Source organism: Sapajus apella, unplaced genomic scaffold (assembly GCF_009761245.1).
Source record: "Sapajus apella isolate SASKATOON/1434 unplaced genomic scaffold, GSC_monkey_1.0 scaffold23, whole genome shotgun sequence".
Taxonomy (NCBI): Eukaryota; Metazoa; Chordata; class Mammalia; order Primates; family Cebidae; genus Sapajus; species Sapajus apella.
The window spans coordinates 20,051,373-20,069,666 of NW_022436963.1; the positions used below are offsets into that span (position 1 = coordinate 20,051,373).

General features: G+C 39.5%; 1 protein-coding gene across 3 annotated transcripts in view; it reads right to left on the bottom strand.

The window, feature by feature from the left end:
• The window catches only part of TAFA4 (TAFA chemokine like family member 4), a 209,587-nt gene that overhangs the window by 163,051 nt on the left and 28,242 nt on the right, over nt 1-18,294 (bottom strand). For all 3 annotated transcript variants that reach the window (XM_032290432.1, XM_032290431.1, XM_032290434.1), the window contains exon 2: nt 143-278. In XM_032290432.1, the coding sequence (XP_032146323.1) occupies nt 143-221 (79 nt within the window). In that variant the 5' untranslated portion in view covers nt 222-278. The remainder of the gene's footprint in view (nt 1-142; nt 279-18,294) is intronic.

The following is an 18,294-nucleotide window of genomic DNA, read 5'->3' on the forward strand; positions in this document are numbered from 1 at the left end:
AACATTTCGCCAAATTCCTAAAAATTCTATGTAAAAGCAGGCTTCAAAAAAAAAATCATCAACTCCAGGATACTCAGTTTTGCTAAAATTCTCAATACTTTGTAAAGATATTATCTCTAGGTGAACATTAAAATAATCTTACCTTGGAGACTTCGTAAGATTTGGTTCCAGTCAAACACAATTATTCCAGGATGTATTTCAGAGTGACTCCAAATTCCCATCTGTAGCTAGAACTAATCATTTCTGCCGTTCCAAAAAATTATCATAGCTTAGAAGACCTATGTTAAAAAAGCCAAAAAAAAAGGGAATCAATTAGCATTTTAATGTTAAAATGAAACTAATTTCCAGGAGCAAAATAATGGTCTTTACCATGACACCTGCAGTTTCAGGCAAATGGCAGGCAGCCAAACATATCCATAGTTGTGAGGTGTCCTAATATTAGGAAGGAAAAGATAGAAAATTCTACAGTCATTAACTAGCCACATATTAGTTAACACAATATAGTTTTAAAGAACTTCCTGCAATGGGAAGGGTATTCAAAATGTAACAGAGGGCCCCAAATCATTTGAAATGCATCAATTTCACTCTCCCATTTCGTTGACCATTGGACAAAACTGGAAGTTGGAGATAACAACTTCCCAAGACATGCAATTTGCCCATGCCCATAGAGCAGTGGAAAAGCCAGCACAAAGCTCTGAAGTCTTAGGTTTGTGTGGCATAAGCCTGAAGATGATGCTAGACAATCTACAAGGTTGCTTTTTGAAAAAAATGTTAATAGGACACCAAGTGAAAAAGTATTTTCCAATATAATCCACCATACCAAAATATAGAGAACACTTGTGAATACTGCAATTGACACTCCCTCAATGCACAAACCTAAAAAAAAAAATTTCTACTTAGTGAACACATTTGTAAAAGGACTCAGATGGTCCTAAAGCAAAGACATCTTGAGGAAAAAACAGAACATGAAACTATACCATTTGTAATGATGCTAAGTTAAATACATCTCTCCCTGTGGTGGAGATCAGAGAAAAATAATGATATGCATTAATATATATTCAAGTTGCAAATATAACATAAAAATGATTTTTGAAACACAGTCTAATTACTTTAGAATCCTGTAGAACCAGTTAAGAATCCACCACCAAGCACAACTGAGATTTTTCTCTTAGATAGCCGGAAGATAATTCCACAAGTTTGATTAAAGAACACTTTCGGTGATAAATTTGAAGACTCACCACTTTGGGCTTCATATAAGAGGGTATGGGCCTTCAGTAATTAGTTCAACATGAGGGAAATGGCTTTAAATAACTGTATAAGTATGAGTTGCTCAGAAAAACAACAACTTGAAAATGTTCACCTGCCAAATCCTCCAACTTTATTAAGTATGTTTGTTCTTATGTCCACCCAAGGGCACGATGTGACCTTCTGCTATCAGAAAGAACTACACAATACAATTTATCAGAACCCATCATAATGAACTTCCCACATATTGGAAACCAAAATGACCTTTCCTGGCTAATATTTATCTTGTTTTCTTCACACAAAAGGAAACACTGGGTATTCAATTCATTAAAAAAATAGATCCATCAGTGGAAAGTAATGCGATCTAATAGTTCATATGCCATTCAAGGAGCCAGGAGTTTAATTTCAGGCTGAGCCGTAACTCATTCAGTCGTATTTTCCCAGAGTGTACCTTAGGCATTGGCTTGAAAGAATTAACTCTTTCTTCTCATGTCTTAGTCCATTTTCTGCTGCTATAACAGAACAGAAATTGGGTCATTTAGAAAGAAATTTATTTCTCACAGTTCTGGAGGCTGGGAAGTCCAATATCAAAAAGGCAATTAAATTTCAACACAAGTTTTGAAAGGCACATTCAAGCCATAACATTCCACCTCTGGCCTCCCGAAACTCATGTTCTTCTCACATATAAAACATATTCATTCCGCCTAAATAGCCCAAAAGCATCAATTCAAAAGCCCAAAGTCCAGAGTTCCATCTAAATCAGATATGAGACTCAAGGCATGATTCATCCCACCTCAAATGTCCTCCAGCTGTAAGCCTATATAATCAAAACAAGTTATCTACTTCCAAAACACAATGATGAAACAGGCATAAAACAGACATTGCCATTCCAAAAGGGAGAAATACGAAAATGAAGGAAGTAACTGGTTCCCACTATGTCCAAAACCCAACAGGGAAAACAACATTAAGTCTTCAAGCTGGAGAATAATGTCCTCTGGCTCCATATGTCCTGCATACAGGACATGCTACAGCAGAAATCAGGTTACCAATGCCTTTGGCAGCCCTGCCCCCATGGCTTGGCTGGACCTCATCCACTCAGCATCTGTCTTGGGTTGGTGTCTTGTGCCCACAGCTCTCCGAGGCTGGAGTGGTACGCCAGCAGCTCTACATTTCAGGAGTCTCTGAGGTAGTCTCGCTCTCATAGCTCCACCTTAACAGTGCCCCCTAGTACTGCTCTCTGTGGTAGCTCCGCCCTTGTAATGAGTTTCTGCCAGGACCTCCAGACTGTCTGATACATCCTTTGAAATCTATGTAGAGGTGGCCATGGCTCCAAGGCTCACACATTTTGTACTTCCACAGGATCAGCACCATGTGGACGCCACCAAGGCACACCACTTGTGCCCTCTGAAGCTCTGGCACTAGCTATACCTGGGCCTGCTTGATGGGTGCTGCATTGGAATTTGGGGAACAGAATTCTAAGGCTGCATAGGGCAGTAAATGCTGAGGTCCCGCAGGTACCGCTTTGGAAATCTTGCCCTCAAGGTCCTAGGTTGCCTGAAAGGTCTGTGGAATATTGTCAGGGTAATTCTCTCATTGTCTTAAACTGCACCTGTCTCCACTCTAGCTGTATTAATCTCTTTAGCAAATGGGTGCCTGACCACACCCTTAGTATTTTCTCCCAAATGTGGTGTTTTATTCTTTACATGGCCAGGCAGAGAGTCTTCCAAAGCTTTCTGTTATGCTTCCCCTTTACTTATGAATTCTGTCTTTAAATATTTTTTCTATTCACTCATTTTACTGTGAGCACCCAAAGAAACCATGCAGCACCTTGAACACTCTCCTGCCACGTATGCTAGATCACTGCCCTTAAATTCCATCTTCTATAAAACCCTAGGGCATGGACACAATTCAGCCAAATTCTTCACCATGTTAAAACAAGGATTGTCTACTCTGGTTTCCAATACCATGTTTCTCGTTTCTGCTTGAGACCTCATCAGAATAGCCTTTACCATCCATATGTCCAACAACATTCTGATCACAACCTCTTAAGTGATCTCTAAGAAGTCTCAGACTTTTCCTACAGCTATTCTCTTCTCTCCTCTGAGGCCTCACCAGAACTACCCTTAACACTCCATTCACAGCAATACAGTATTTTTTCAGCATTTACTTCAAAACTGTTCCAGCCTCTACCCATTACCCAGCTCCAAAGCTCCCTCCACATTTTCAAGTATTTGTTATAGCAATAACCCCACTCTCTGTACCAATTTTTTGCCTTTGTCTGTTTTCTTCTACTATAATGGAATACCTGAAACTGGATAATTTATAAAGAAAAAAATCTATTTCTCATAGTTCTAGAACTGGGAAGTCTAATATGAAGGTACCAGCATCTGGTAAGGGCCTTCTTGCTGCATTACCCTATGGCAGAAGATGGAAGGGGAAGAGTATTCAAGAGAGCAAGAAAGGACTCAACTCGCTTTTATGACAATCCACTCTCACAATAAAGAACACAGCCCCCAAGATAATGACATTAATCTATTCATGAGGGTGGAAGCCTCATGACCTAATCCACCTCTTATGATCCTACCTCTTAATATCATCACAATGACAATTAAATTTCAACATGAGTTTTGGAGGGGACATTTAAACCAAACTGTGTCACTTCTAAACTTCAGTACATTAAAGATCAATAATTTTGTGCATGGCATCAAAAAAAAAACAGCATTTATTTGCAATCATTTCATTCCTCTGTTGTTCCCAACTATAACACAGTCCTATCTATCAGTCTGCTTCAAAAGTCATTTGTTTTTAAAGAGTCTCAGTGCTCTCAGTGATGAAAGACATTGCCCATATCTAGACTAAGAAAACTTTTTTAGATCACGTCTGGTCATTCTTGGAATGAACTAAAAAGATGGTGGATGCTGGGCTGCATTTTTCATCTTCTGCCTGATGTGTGGGTATTATATAGAGACAGTCACTGATTTACTACAAAAGAGCAGAAAGCCTATTTATGTCTCTTGACACCAAGAAACTTTGAGGTTCCCAGGCAGAAGAGACCATTCTTCAGATGTTTAATTTATTTCCATGTTACACAAGAAAGAATTTTACCTACACTTGATTTCTTATCAAGGAAAATAGAGAGGCTGTGCCCTCCTCTTCACTTTATCTTCTTGCCTCCATTATCAGTGAGGTAAAATCCCCCAAAGAACTATTCTTTCTAGAATATAGTCATTCACTTGTAGATGAGCACCTTCAGAGTACCTCTTCTGTCTGAAAACCCCCCTCACTCCACATGCGAATTTGCAGGGCATCATATTCCCCCCATCTTCCCACTCAAAATCTATATGATGATGAAATACCAGTTCCTCTTAAAATTGAAAAACACAGTGACCTTAAACCTGGATCTAATCATGAGGAAAATCAAATGAACTCAAATTTGAGAAACACCTGCAACGTAATTTCTCTGTATTCTTAAAGAGTATCAAGGTCATGAAAGACAAATAAAACTAAACATGAGAATTGTCTCAAATAAAGGCAAGAAACATGGCAGCCAAATGCAACTGTGATCTTACATCGGATCTTGGACCAGGAAAAACAGTCATTCTCAGAATGAACTGTACATCCACACAAAAGCAAGAACACATATATGTAGCCCATAAAGGCCATAAGTGAGAAAAGCAACAGTATCTGAATATAGCCTGTATATTGCATTACAGTGTTCTACAACATTAAATTTCCTGATTTTGATTCTCATACTGTAGGTAAGAAAGAAAATGCCCTTGCTATTAAATAGACCCTGAAATATTTAAGAATAAAGGGGCAAATGCCTCCCATTTATTTTCAAATGACTTTAAGAAAACATGGGCGGGAAGAAGGCAAAAGGAAAGAGAGAGAGAAGAGCAGGATAGAGCAAATGAGAGAGAGAAGAGAGAGGGGATGAATGAATGTAAAAATAAGTAAAAGGTAAACAATTGGTGAATCAGGGCACAGGGTATATGGGATTCTCTGTACTATTCTTTGAACTTTTCATTAAGTTGGAAATGATACCAAAGTAAGACATTACATACGTACTTAAAAGGCTTCAGTTTATAAAATATACTAAAATGACTGAGAACTTACTGCCAATTCTAAACAATAAGGAGAGTTGAAAGCTTGAATGTTCTGGTTAATTCAACTCTCTGAGCATTCACCCAAGCCTCCAGAGAAGGTTTATTTGTTTTTATTTTAAAAACACTTACACAGCGCCTGCTAGGAACCATGTACTTGCTAGTCATTTTAAAATATACACTCACTTAAAAAGAAGGGTTTATTTACGTCACAATATGGCATAGGAAGAAGTGTCTTATCCAAGCTCACTAAGCTAGTACGTGGCTGAGCCAAGATTCTAATTTACGCTGTCTGGTACCAAGTTTCAGTTCTAGTAAAATTATCTCCAAAAAATATCAGTCCCTTTTCATGCTTTAGTAAACAGGAAGAGAATAAATCTGTCTTTCTTCAGGACTTGAAGACATTGGTCATCAATCTGACATTAAAAATTCTATCTGTGGCTGAATTTGTGTAGACAATTGGACTGAATTTGTTAGCAGATGCTGGAATTGTGCCCATGATGGTTTACATTAATACCTAAATAAATATTGCCTCATCTCTGAAAAGCTAGTGAAAAACAGTGGCACAGGCTTCTGATTTGCTACTGATTTATTAAAGGTTAACTAATGTCATTTCCCAAATTAAGACCAAGTATGCAAGAATTATATACAGCTTGAGTGCCTTCACCACCATTTTTTTAACCAGATGGAAAACAGCTGCACTTCTGAATAGACTTCTAAAACATTTCAGTGAAGATATACCAGAGCCAGATCATGCATGAGGCTAAATTACTTCGGCTGATTTCTATGAAGGAATTCAGCACCAAAACGTTAAAAATGGATTTTTGTGCATCCACTCAAACTCACCTCCTAACACATTCAAATTCAAAAGCATTTTTACAACAATACACAGTGCAGCAGAATCTACTTAATAACAAACAAACAGCCCAAGTGCTACTAAACCACACTGCCCTTTCCTGCCTGCCCGCTTACCAGGGAAGCCTCCAAGCACATCTTGCCTCACCTCCAGAGTGAGGCGGTTTGGATAATTAGCTATTTCCAGACTCACAATCAGTGACCTCCCAGGCTGGAATCTACTGGGATAGCCTGGTGCCTTCTGTACTCAGCCCGTTGGGTGTCGGGGCACAAGTAGGAATAATTTTTTCAGCTAATGATGTAAGAGGTGACACCCTGAAGAGTTTAGACATTGTGGTTAATCATTTTTCCATACTAATTTCCACACAGACAGATGATGATGGAAGTCGAAAATGTTTCAGAAATCAGCAACCTGGGTTTGGGGGGTAATTAGAGGGTTTTATGAGTGGAAAGTAGTAATGTCTTTCCATTCCGATAATCAATAGAAATTCTGAAGCAGAACTTGCCTACATCAAACTGTTCATCATTTCTCCACACAGAAATGAGGAAAGATGTTTCCATTTCCAGTTGCTTAAATAACACAATCACATTGAATTGTCTTCAGAAATCTGCAAATGGCTTTTCCACCAAAGCAACACAAAGAAATGTAACTTCTCTCTTGACAAATATATCCTGAAATAAGGCAGGTATTAATGATCTTCTTATATTAAAGAGTGTGCTGGTGAAAGTAAACGTACTTAATAGGTTACCAACGTTTATGTGACTATATTTCAAGCACTGACACATGGCAGAACCTCCACTGAGCTATCATTTATAATTATCACATATGTGGCATTACTTTGTATTTAAGGAATGTTCATTGTCTTATGTTAAAGCAACCATATTTTTCCACCAATATGTGGTATATACATGTCATAAATTGCTTTTTATTGCTTGCTTAAAAACATCAGTGAAGAATTTACTACTGAACAATTTTACAACATGCTAAAGCATATTGTAAACGAGCCATTAAAGACAATAACTGTCTATTAAATATTAAAGAATTTTATAAATGTCATTTTAATTTCAAGTGTTACCAATACCATCTCATCTAAATCAGGTGGTAGAGAGTTGTTTTAGAAATGTGAGAAGGTTGGAGGGGGTGGATGAGAAATCAGCTAATGGGTACAATGTACATAAATCAGGTAATGGATGCTCTAAAAGCCGTGCCTTAACCACCACGCCATCTATGCATGTAACAAAACTGCACATGTGCCCAAAGAAAGAAATAAGATTCTTTTCCCATTTTTAAAAAGGGCTCTTCTAGTCAGAGATGATTTAAATAAGTAGACATGCTGTTTGTGTAAGGTTTACACTCTGTCATTTTAAGAACTGAGGAATTCCTTAAAACCACACAGCATCTTAAGGGCACTGACGTATTCCTTTCTAATGGATTTATGGTCAGATTACGCATTTTGTTAATGAAGAAAAACTCCAGCCTTCAAGTGACCATGAAGTAAAAAGTACAAAAGCAGTAACTGCTAAGTGATAATGGTTAATTAAGAGACAGTATACATAAAACTTAGCTGGCAAATTACATACAATAAAATGAGCTCACCAAAATTGGCAGCACCCAGCATGGCTCTGCAGCTTGTTGTCCAAGTGAAATTGCCCAGGTCTAGGGCTGAACAAATGTAAACCGTAATGACAGTTTAGCCATAAATCTCTCAAGGCCCAATTATCCTTACTGCAGAGGGTTTATTTCTTTTAATTAGACCAGTTTTTAATTGGAAATTTTCCTCTCATTTCTCATTTTTCAAATAAAACAGTCTCTATGGATTTTATTTAACATAATCAGTAGCCAACATAAATGTCGGAGGCTATCTACGAGTTGCCAAGCACTTGAATTTTATCCAAAAAGTTTTTACATGATAGGATCTATCTTCTACATAAAAAATTTTCATAAACATTAATGAATGGGTCTTCTAATACTATCATCATTGCTATGGGTAAATGGTAGTCTATTTACTTATAACCAGAATGTAAAGTTCTTGAGGGTAGAAATAATGTCTTATTTCTCTTCTACCCCAACTGCTAGTGTAATACCTTGCATACCATGGAAGTTAAATGCTTTGTTAATAAATGAATAAATGTAAGGCCCTAGTTTCACTCCCAAATGAATGGTCATTTAACGTCCATGCTTCCCAAATTCCTCATCTGTAAACAAATAGAGTTTAACTGGATGACTTCCAAGGTGCCTTCCAGCTGTAACAATGACTCGTGGACCATTTCAGGAAAAATACAGTGTGAATTAGCTACTGTTAACAAACAGCTCAGGGACATATATATACACAGTAAATTCAGCCATGAGTGAATTATATGGCAAGACAAAGCCCATCGCAGACAATATTGGCCATTCTAACCTGTTAGTAGGATAAATGCTTCTTAAAAGCTTAATCTAACCTGTATTACATTTCAACCTTAAATTCATCTTTTGTTTGACATTGGTGCCCTCCTGTGGGCAAAAAAGGAAATCTTTTGACCATGCTAACATGTTAACTGGTTTACACTATGTACGTTTTTATTATAATAATTACACGTTTAAATTTTTAATAAAGGCATATTTATAAATAGAATTCTAACTATCCTTAAATAAACATAAGATATAATTTAAGTAACACTATCACACTAAATAGTACTACCAAAAGAAAAAGTTAAATCAAAATATACTGACAGCGTCTAAATGAAATGGTAATTTTTTCTATGGAATACTACACATAATAAATGCAGGCTTAATGGGATTCAGCGTTTGTTGGTTCTTTCTGTTACTTCTTTGTTTTTTTTCTTGAGACAGAGCCTCACTCTGTCACCCGGGTTGGAGCGCAGTGGCACTATCAGGGGTCACTGCATCCTTGATCTCTGGGACTCAGGCGATCCTCCCACCTCAGCTTCCCAGGTAGCTGGGACGATAGACGCACACCTCCATGCCTGGCTCATTTTATGTATTTTTAGTAGAGACAGTGTTTTGCCATGTTGCCCAGGCTGGTCTCGAACTCCTGGGCTAAAGCGATCCTCCTGCCTCAGCCTCCCAAAGTAGTGGCACTAGCCACCGCACCCGGCCCTGTGACTTCTATAACAGAAGTCCATGCTGTGAACTATCAAAGGTCCTGAGCTATTTAAAGATATTCAAACACCCAGCCTGTGTGTACTGAAAGTAGACTCGCTACTGGCACTATACTAAAGCATGCTGGGGGAAATTAAGAAAACTGATTGTCAATTCACAGGTGACAATCTAACTGGAAAAGAAAAAAAAAAAAAAAAAAAAAACCACAAGGGGCAGCCAACAGAGTAGGCCATTCAATATTTGGCAGTGTGTTTTAGCATAATGAAAACAAAGACTTTAACCATGTGGAAAAGGGCAATATCACTGGGGATTGCTGGAATCCAGGAAACCCTCCTGGAAGAGGCAACAACACAGAACAGTAAAAGAAAAGATGGAAAGCAGTAAAAAGGACTTTGAGGGTGTTTTTGGTTTTGTTTTGGTTGTTTTTCTGTTTTGGGAGGGGTTTTTTGAGATGGAGTTCGACTCTTGTTGCCCAGGCTGGAGTGCAATGGCACGGTCTCAGCTCATCACATCTGCCTCCCTGGTTCAAACGATTCTCCTGCCTCAGCCTCCCAAGTAGCTGGGATTACAGATACCCACCACCATGCCCGGCTAATTTTCATATTTTTAGCAGAGACGAGGTTTCGCCATGTTGGCCAGGCTGGTCACAAACTCCTGACCTCAGGTTATCCACCAACCTCAGCCTCCAAAGTGCTGGGATTACAAGTGTGAGCCACTGTGCCTGGCTGTTTTTGGTTTTGTTTATTGTTCTTTTTGAGGGGAAAGGTCTGGATGTGTGTGTGGGTTTGTTGTGTTTTGATTTGACTAGGTGGGAGAAAAGGAAGAGCCACTAAAGGAAACCACAAAACTCATCTAGAGAAAAGAGGAAGGGAGATATGGTGACTAAGGGGAATTAGCTGTACACTAGGAAGTGAGACAGAAGAGCTAGCACAGCCTCCATGTTTTATTTGTGTTCATTGGGTCACTTCTGTATGATTCATTCAACAAAGATTTTTTTTAATCAACTCTTCTGTGCCAGAACCTGTGTTGGGTACCAGACACAGAGGGTGGACAAGGTCCCCAGTGTCCTGGAGCTTGCATTATAGCATAGGGAGATAAACAGGTAAACAAGCAGGAATGAGGTAACTGTGGACAGAGAGAAGCATTACAGGAAAACATAAGTTAACAGTGTGATGGAGACTAGCAGAGCTGGGAGGAAAAGAGGTTAGCTACTTGGACTGGGTGTTCAGGGATGGCCTGGCCTCACTGAGGTGACTGTGACATCATGGTGAATTATATAATGTGACCTTCCAAGGGAAACATATTCCAGGTAAAGAGACAGTACAAAGGGCCTGAATCTAAAATAAGCTTGGTGTGTTCAGGAGCAGAGAGGTAGCTAGGGCAACCAGAGGGGAGTAAGCAAGGCAAAGAGAGGTAGGAGGTAATGTTAGGTAGCAGGTGATGGCAGAGAGGTCCCCAGGGACAGACCAGACAGAAACTTGCAGGCCATCATGTACTGTTAGAATTTTATTCCAAATGTGGTATGGAGCTTTAAGCAGGAGAGAAACAGGAGATGGTTTACAGCCCTCCAGCTGCTGGGTAGAGAATGCCCTGGTGTGGGGGCAGGATAGGAAACAGGGAGACGCCTGCAGAGGTCCAAGCAAGAGACGGTGATGGCCTGGAGCAGGACGGTAAAACAGAGCCCAAGAAAAACTGATCTTCTAAAGCCAAAAGTAGCGCCGAGCACACAACAGGTTCTGAACAAATCTGTGAATGAATGAGTGCTTCAGTAAGTAAGTAGAAAACCATTATTACCAGTCTTGCAGCATGCCACTGGTTTTTTACCTCTCTCTAGAGCTGGTGTCTGTCTTATGGGCAAGACAGACAACAAATACTGACATAGATGGCCCCAAGAAAAGAAAAAGTGGCAAAACACCTTGTTGGCTGCTTGTTGACACAGACTAAGGTTTTGAGGAGAAGTGCAAGAGAATGAATTTGGCCAGCTATCTGGAGTAGGGTACTAACGAAGCCAGGCCTCTAAATAGCGTCCTCTCACATCCCTGCTAGGTATTGCAGACACTCCAAGTGGGAGCAAACTACTGAACTACCTATAAGGTTCAAATTTCATTAATACTAGTTTTTATCTTACGGAAACGGTACTTCATACAAGCTATTGTTTTTTGTTTTTTTATTAAGACAGAGTCTCAGTCTGTCACCCAGGCTGGAGTATAGTGGCGTGATCTCAGCTCATTGCAGCCTCTGCCTCCCAGGTTCAAGCGTGTCTTTGGCCTCAGCCTCCCGAGTAGTTAGGACTATAGGCGTGCACCACCACGCCCGGCTAATTTTCGTATTTTTAGTAGAGACGGGGTTTTGCCATGTTGGCCAGTCTGGTCTCAAACTCATGACCTCAAGTGAGTCGCCCACCTCAGCCTCCCAAAGTGTGAGGATTACAGGCATAAACCACTGCGTGCAGCCTAATCTATTGTTTTTCACTCTTTACTTTGGCTACTAGGAAGCTGAGAGCAAAATTGACAGTTCATCTTCAGTAAATGAACAGGAGCTTTTACCATGCCTTTTATATGCTAATCTTATGCTTAATTATCCTTATTTTTGGCCGCCCCTGCAATCCCAGCACTTTGGGAGGCTGAGGAGAGCAGATCATCTGAGGTCGGGAGTTCGAAACCAGCCTGACCAACATGGTGAAATCCCGCCTCTACTAAAAATACAAAAATTAGCCATGCATGGTGGTACATGTCTGTAATTCCAGCTACTTGTGAGGCTGAGGCAGAAGACCCACTTGAACCCTGGAGGCAGAGGTTGCAGTGAGCCAAGGTCATGCCATTGCACTTCATTCTGGGCAACAAGACCAAAACGTCTAAAAAAAAAAAAAAAAAAAAAAAAAACCTTATTTTTCCTTTTATTTCTCATTTCAATGATTATTCTTAAAGGCACTCTCAAATCTGTTGTGATGAAGACAGACACAAATAAATGAATATATCAACAAGACACCATATGCTGTAACAGGTCCAACGTTCAGATTGTCCTAAAAGTCTCTTCATTGACTCTCCTTTTTTTCTACCCATCCTACTTGCCAGAACAAAACTCAGAATTTCCCACGACATGGTTACCTCAGGTGAAAGCATTCTTTTCTTTCCAAATTAAAATTGTTTCCCAGATAGTACAACACAGGGAGTCACAGGCAACTGATCACATTGGGATTCACTGACTGATTTCCTGGTAGATAGCAAGGTTGTATGAGGGGATGGGATAAAGGACCAGTCGGGTTTGGTTTCAGGTAAACAGGAACGGGAGGAATAAGGTCCAGGACATGTGGCACAGGGAAGTGAGTGCAGTCAGGAGAGCCGGAGGAGGACAAGGTGAAAAAGGGGTAAGATGGGAAGGAACCCCAACAAGACACATTTTGCAGCTTGAGCAAAGGTCAGTCTTGACCAGCAGTAATTCAGAACCAGTCGCTTCATCTGAAATTAAAATCAACATGTTATGTGTGATCTAGGAATCCGGAAGTGTATTCACAGGCCCTAGAAAATGTTGAAAGTCATATCTGATTGTTTTGCCATTCTGTTTAAGTCAAGGAAAGAGAATCAAAGAATCTGTTGTCATGATAACTATTTAGCAGATGTAGGCCAGGTGTGGTGGCTAACACCTATAATCCCAGCACTTTGGGAGGCCAAGGCAGAAGGATCACCTGAGATCAGGAGTTCAAGACCAGCCTGGCCAACATGGTGAAAACCCATCTCTACTAAAAATACAAAAAATTATCCAGGCATAGTGGCATGTGCCTGTAGTCCCAGCTAGTAGGGAAGCTGAGGCAGGAGAATGGCTTCGACCTGGGAGGCAGAGGTTACAGTGAGCCAAGATCATGCCACTGTGCTCCAGCCTAGGTGACAGAGTGAGAGACTCTATCTCAAAAAAATAAATAAAAATGAATAATAATTTAGCAGATGTGTACTCTGGGTCAAATACTGGACCAATCAAGCACCTTTTCACTCATCTTGTTGAATCCTTAGAATAACCCTATAAGGAAGTTTGTTTTGTTTTGTTTATATCTCTGTTTAACAAGGGAGAAAATAAGTAATTCCATTTACTTACCCAAGTATACAACATAAGTGGTAGACCCAGGATTCCAAACTAGGCTAGGATATTTCACTATCCGGGAAGAAAAAGGAGTGTAGACCAGAAAAAAAGCTTTAGAAAACAAGAGGGGGAATTGAGGTAGGGTTGTAAGTGGTAAGCCAAGACCTTCTAAAGACTGAAGTTTGGACACTACAGAAAGCCCAACTCAGACTATCTCTTGGTTTGAAGATGCAGTTGTTAAAGATGGAGTCTTCCCAACTCTGGCTGTAGTTGCGTAAGAAATACAACACATAAATTCAGTCACATATCTACTTTTCTTGTGTAAACTTTATGAAATAAATTAAATACCTTTAAAATATTTCCAATGAAAATTTAGCATCCAAACTGAGATACTAAGTATAAAATACACACCAGATCTTAAAGCTTTAGTACCAAAAAGAACTACCTCATTAATAATTTTTAGTATGCCATGTAGAAATATTATTTTAGACATAGCCAGCTAAATAAAATATAATACGAAAGTTAAAGATAAAACTCAGGCACACTTGTATAACCAAAAGTGGTTTTCCACAGACAATAATATACCCTGGATTTTTTTTTTCCTCATTTCAAAAAAATGTTTTGGCATTCACAGAAGGCTTCTTAAACCCCTTCCATCGTTTGACATCACTGGCTCAGATAAAGGCTTAGGAAGCCATTCTTCTTATTCAGGATCTTAAAAAGCAGCAGCTCACATTGATAATGCATTACAACCAGCACTTGAGTCCTAAGAAATTTCCATGTTGAGTCCACAGTTTCAAACACAAATTCACTCATCAAGGCTTTGTTCAGGCATCAGGGAAACATCCTGGCAGCAAGCATGCCCATATAAGGAAATACTAGGTCATGATCCCATAACTCCAACACACAGGAGATGTACCACATACTTTAGGAAACTTCTAAAGCAGAAAAACAGAAAAGGCTAGGGAGAATGACCTCTCTTCTAAGGTATTAAATGCACTATTCATCCCTCAAAGAAGAAATGCACATAAAAACTAAGATCATCATAATATGCCGCATAACATAAAAATGAATATCTGGAATGCAAATTTATTTTTGCCACCTAAAAGACATTTAACCTTTAATTAAAATAATAGGCCGGGCATTGTGGCACACGCCTATAATCCTGGCACTTTGGGAGGCTGAGGTGGGCTGATCGCCTGAGCTCAGGGGTTAAAGATAAGCCTGTCCAACATGGCAAAACCCCATCTCTACTAAAAAACAATACAAAAAATCAGCTGGGCATGGTGGCGTGCACCTGTAATCCCAGCTTTATTGGGGAGACTGAGACACGAGAATCACTTGAACCCAGGAGGCAGAGGTTGCAGTGAGCCGAGATTATACCACTGCACTTCAGCCTGGGTGACAGAGAGAGACTCTGTCTCAATAATAATAATAATAATAATAAACAGAGCTGCCTGGAAACCATTAATTTCAACGTATGTTTGGTAACTGGGGCCAGAAGAAACAGAAGCAATATAATTCCAGTATTATTCAGCTTTTTCCAGTTCTTTATGGCTTTCCTGCTACAGGGTGTTTGCACACGGCAGTCCTTCTGTTCAGAGCCAGACACATTCCTCTCTCCTCCACTTGGTTAACTCCTATTCACCCTTCATATCTCAGGGCAAATATTACCACCTCAAAGAAGCACTCTCTACTCACTAGCTAAAATTCCAGATTTTAGTCTTTTCTTCTTGGTACTCTTTAGTACTGAATTTTTATACGCACATGAGAATTCCCTATCAGACTGGAGCTCTGTGAGGGCAAGGATCAGGCCTCTTCTCTCAGCGTTGCTTCTCATCTCTAGCCCTTAACAGAGCAAGTACAAAGCACTCAACAAATACTTGTTGAATCAGTGAATGAATTTGAAAACCTAAACTTAATCAGGATTTCCCATTTCCTTTACCTAATAAACTTGGTTTTTCAATCAGTTTCCACCTTGCAGCAACATTTTTAACCAAAGATACTTTCCTAGACATTGACCCAATTCACAGCTACTGCTTTCACTAAGGAACATCCCAGCCCCCATCAAACCTTCTGAGAAAGGGCAGGGAAGCATAGTTTGCTATGTAGTTCAGCCATCCATGGCTAATTCCAGCCAAGCCAAGGGAAGATTCCTTTTCCGGCAACTTAGAATTGAGATTGAGAAACAGCTAATCATTCCAGAATGAGCTGTCAAAGGAGAAATATATAAATTTAGGAGGTATGGGGTGGTCAGCTTTCTCTCATCCATGCAGGGGGAGCAAGGAAAGCCAGACTTCACAGAGACAAGAGTGGCACAGATGCACACAAAACAGAAATGAGACTAGAAGAGGATGATCCAGGCCCCTGAAGGTCATTCTGTTTTTAGTTCCAAGACGTTCCTTGGCCGGTTTTTGTGCCTTCCCTTGAATTCATCAAGAACTCCTATAGCTATTTTACTTTTAAAAAAATTTAAATAAATCTCATCCTTGCTTGGCCTAGCTGGAGTTCTGTATTAATCTAAATAGAATTAGCCCATTTCATAGATAGGAAGAAATGAGCCCCTAGAAATTATCTTTCTAAAGTTACAAAGCTAATTAGTTGAATTAGTTGTAGAGCTGGGCTTTAGGCCCAAGCCTTGGGCATAGGGAAACTCTGTCTATGCTACCCAATTAGTAGCTTCTAACCACATGTGACCATTTACATTTAAATTGAACTAAGTAAAATTTAAAATCAAGCTCATCAGTTCCAGGAAGCACATATCAAGTGCTTAACAGCTCCATATGATAAATATTGTCAAATTGGACAGCACAGTTCTAGAACATCTATTTCAACTATTACAGAAAGTTATATTGAATAGCACTAGATCCTTGAAGGATAAGCCCTATTTGTAAAATCTTTTTTTTTTTTTATGTAAAATCTTAAACAAACTGCAAAAGCTGACTTTGACTGACACCAAACACAGTGGAACACACTGGAATGACGGCAGATCTTGTCACCCAAAGGCTTGAAATCCTTTCCTCACTCTTTACATCCTTTCAATGGGCAAATAATTAGACCTCTCTGAACCTCAAGCTCTTTATATGAAAATGGATTTGGAAATAACTACCTGGGTCACTCCACTGTTCAAATGAGGCATAGTACATGGAAGGGCTCTGTAAATTGCACCTGTACTAACAATAGTTGTTATAATTAATAACAGCAACAGCTAACATCATTTCTGGAGCCTATATAAATGTCTGCCTCTGCGATAAGAACTTTCAATGCATTAACTTATTTAATCCCCTCTAATGTACTTTGAGGCAGTTGCTATCATTACCCCCATTTTACAAAGAAGGAAACTTGGAGGCAGAGAGGGGATGTGATTTGCCCAAGGTCAGCTACCAAGTGGCAAGCTGGAATCAGAACCCAGGTTCCAAAGTCTGCCCTCTTAACCATCAGGCAACATTGTCTTTCTAAGATCTCACAGCGGGCATTCCATGAGCAATACATTCTCTCTTCCGTCTCTTTTACCCATACCATCTTTTTCTTTCAGCTAATACCTATATCATTCACATGTTTTTCAAGACAGGGTCTTGTTCTGTTGCTCAGGCTGGAGTGCAGTGGCATGATCATGGCTCACTGCAGCCTTCAACTCCGACAACCCAAGTGATCCTCCCATCTCAGCTTCCAGTATAGCTGGGACTACAAGTACATACTACCATGCCTGACAAATTTTATATTTTTTGCAAAGCAGGATTCCACCATGTATCCCAGGCTGGTCTCGAATTCCTGGGCTCAAGCAATCCACCTGCCACAGGCTACCAAAGTGCTAGGATTAAAGGCATGAGCCACCGTGTCCAGTCTCATTCATATTTTGTATGCACACTCTAGTCACAATCTTGTCTTTTGGTCTTTCTCTTCTAATATGTTTCCCTTATATGTATATATTTTTGTATATGGGTATAAGAAACAACCAGAACCTTACCGGACATAAAAACACCTGACATCCAAACAAAAAGCAGGCCTGTTCATCCTACAACATTATGCAAAGTAGCAATCAGCAAACAGATCCTGCTTGAGAAAACCTGACAAACCAAGTTAGTAAAATCACTTTCCAAAGTATTTTCAATCTAATAAGTAATTTCAGACATCATTGGTTCTCCCAATCAATGGCCATTTCTATAATAGATGAAAGGAACTAAAAAAAAAAAAAAAATCACAGACAGGACTCAGGAAAGCATCCTAGCACCCTCCCTCTTCTTATTAACAATATCTGTCCTGTAAAAATGGCAGGCATAGTGCTAGGCAATGCTTTTACTCAACCAATGTCTTCCTAGCATCTCTTGGTAGTCAGATGCTGGAGCAAAGGGTCACCCACCCATCTAGAAAACAGGAGCTTCAGCATAGGCTATAAAGCAACTGCCAATCTCAAGAATGAGATTCTGAACCTGGGGTCCTTGCACAGAATCAGGAGTCCATAAAAAAAACGGGAGAAAAAAGATGACGTCTTAGCATTTATGAACCTCTGTTTGAAATTCATCAGTTCCTTCAATTATAAATGTCAGCAACAAACCACATGGGTATTTAGCAGTTCCTATGACTTGGCCACAAATAGAAATCATAAGTATTTTCGAATCTCATTAAAGTTTATTAGCAAGACCTCAAAATGTGTGTCCATCAACAACCTCATAATTATATATAGCTAATAGGCTTGCTTGAAGATCATGTTAAATTAATTCAGAAGCACACATATTCTATATCATAAAATGTTTTAATGTTTTGATCGCTACATTTTCATATAATGGCTTCCTTTGAAATCCAATGAATTTTGTTTTATATGGGGTTTTAACTTTTATTTTAGACTCAGAGGTGTATGCACAGGTTTGTGATATGGCTAGATTGTGTGTCACACGGATTTGGTGTACAGATTAT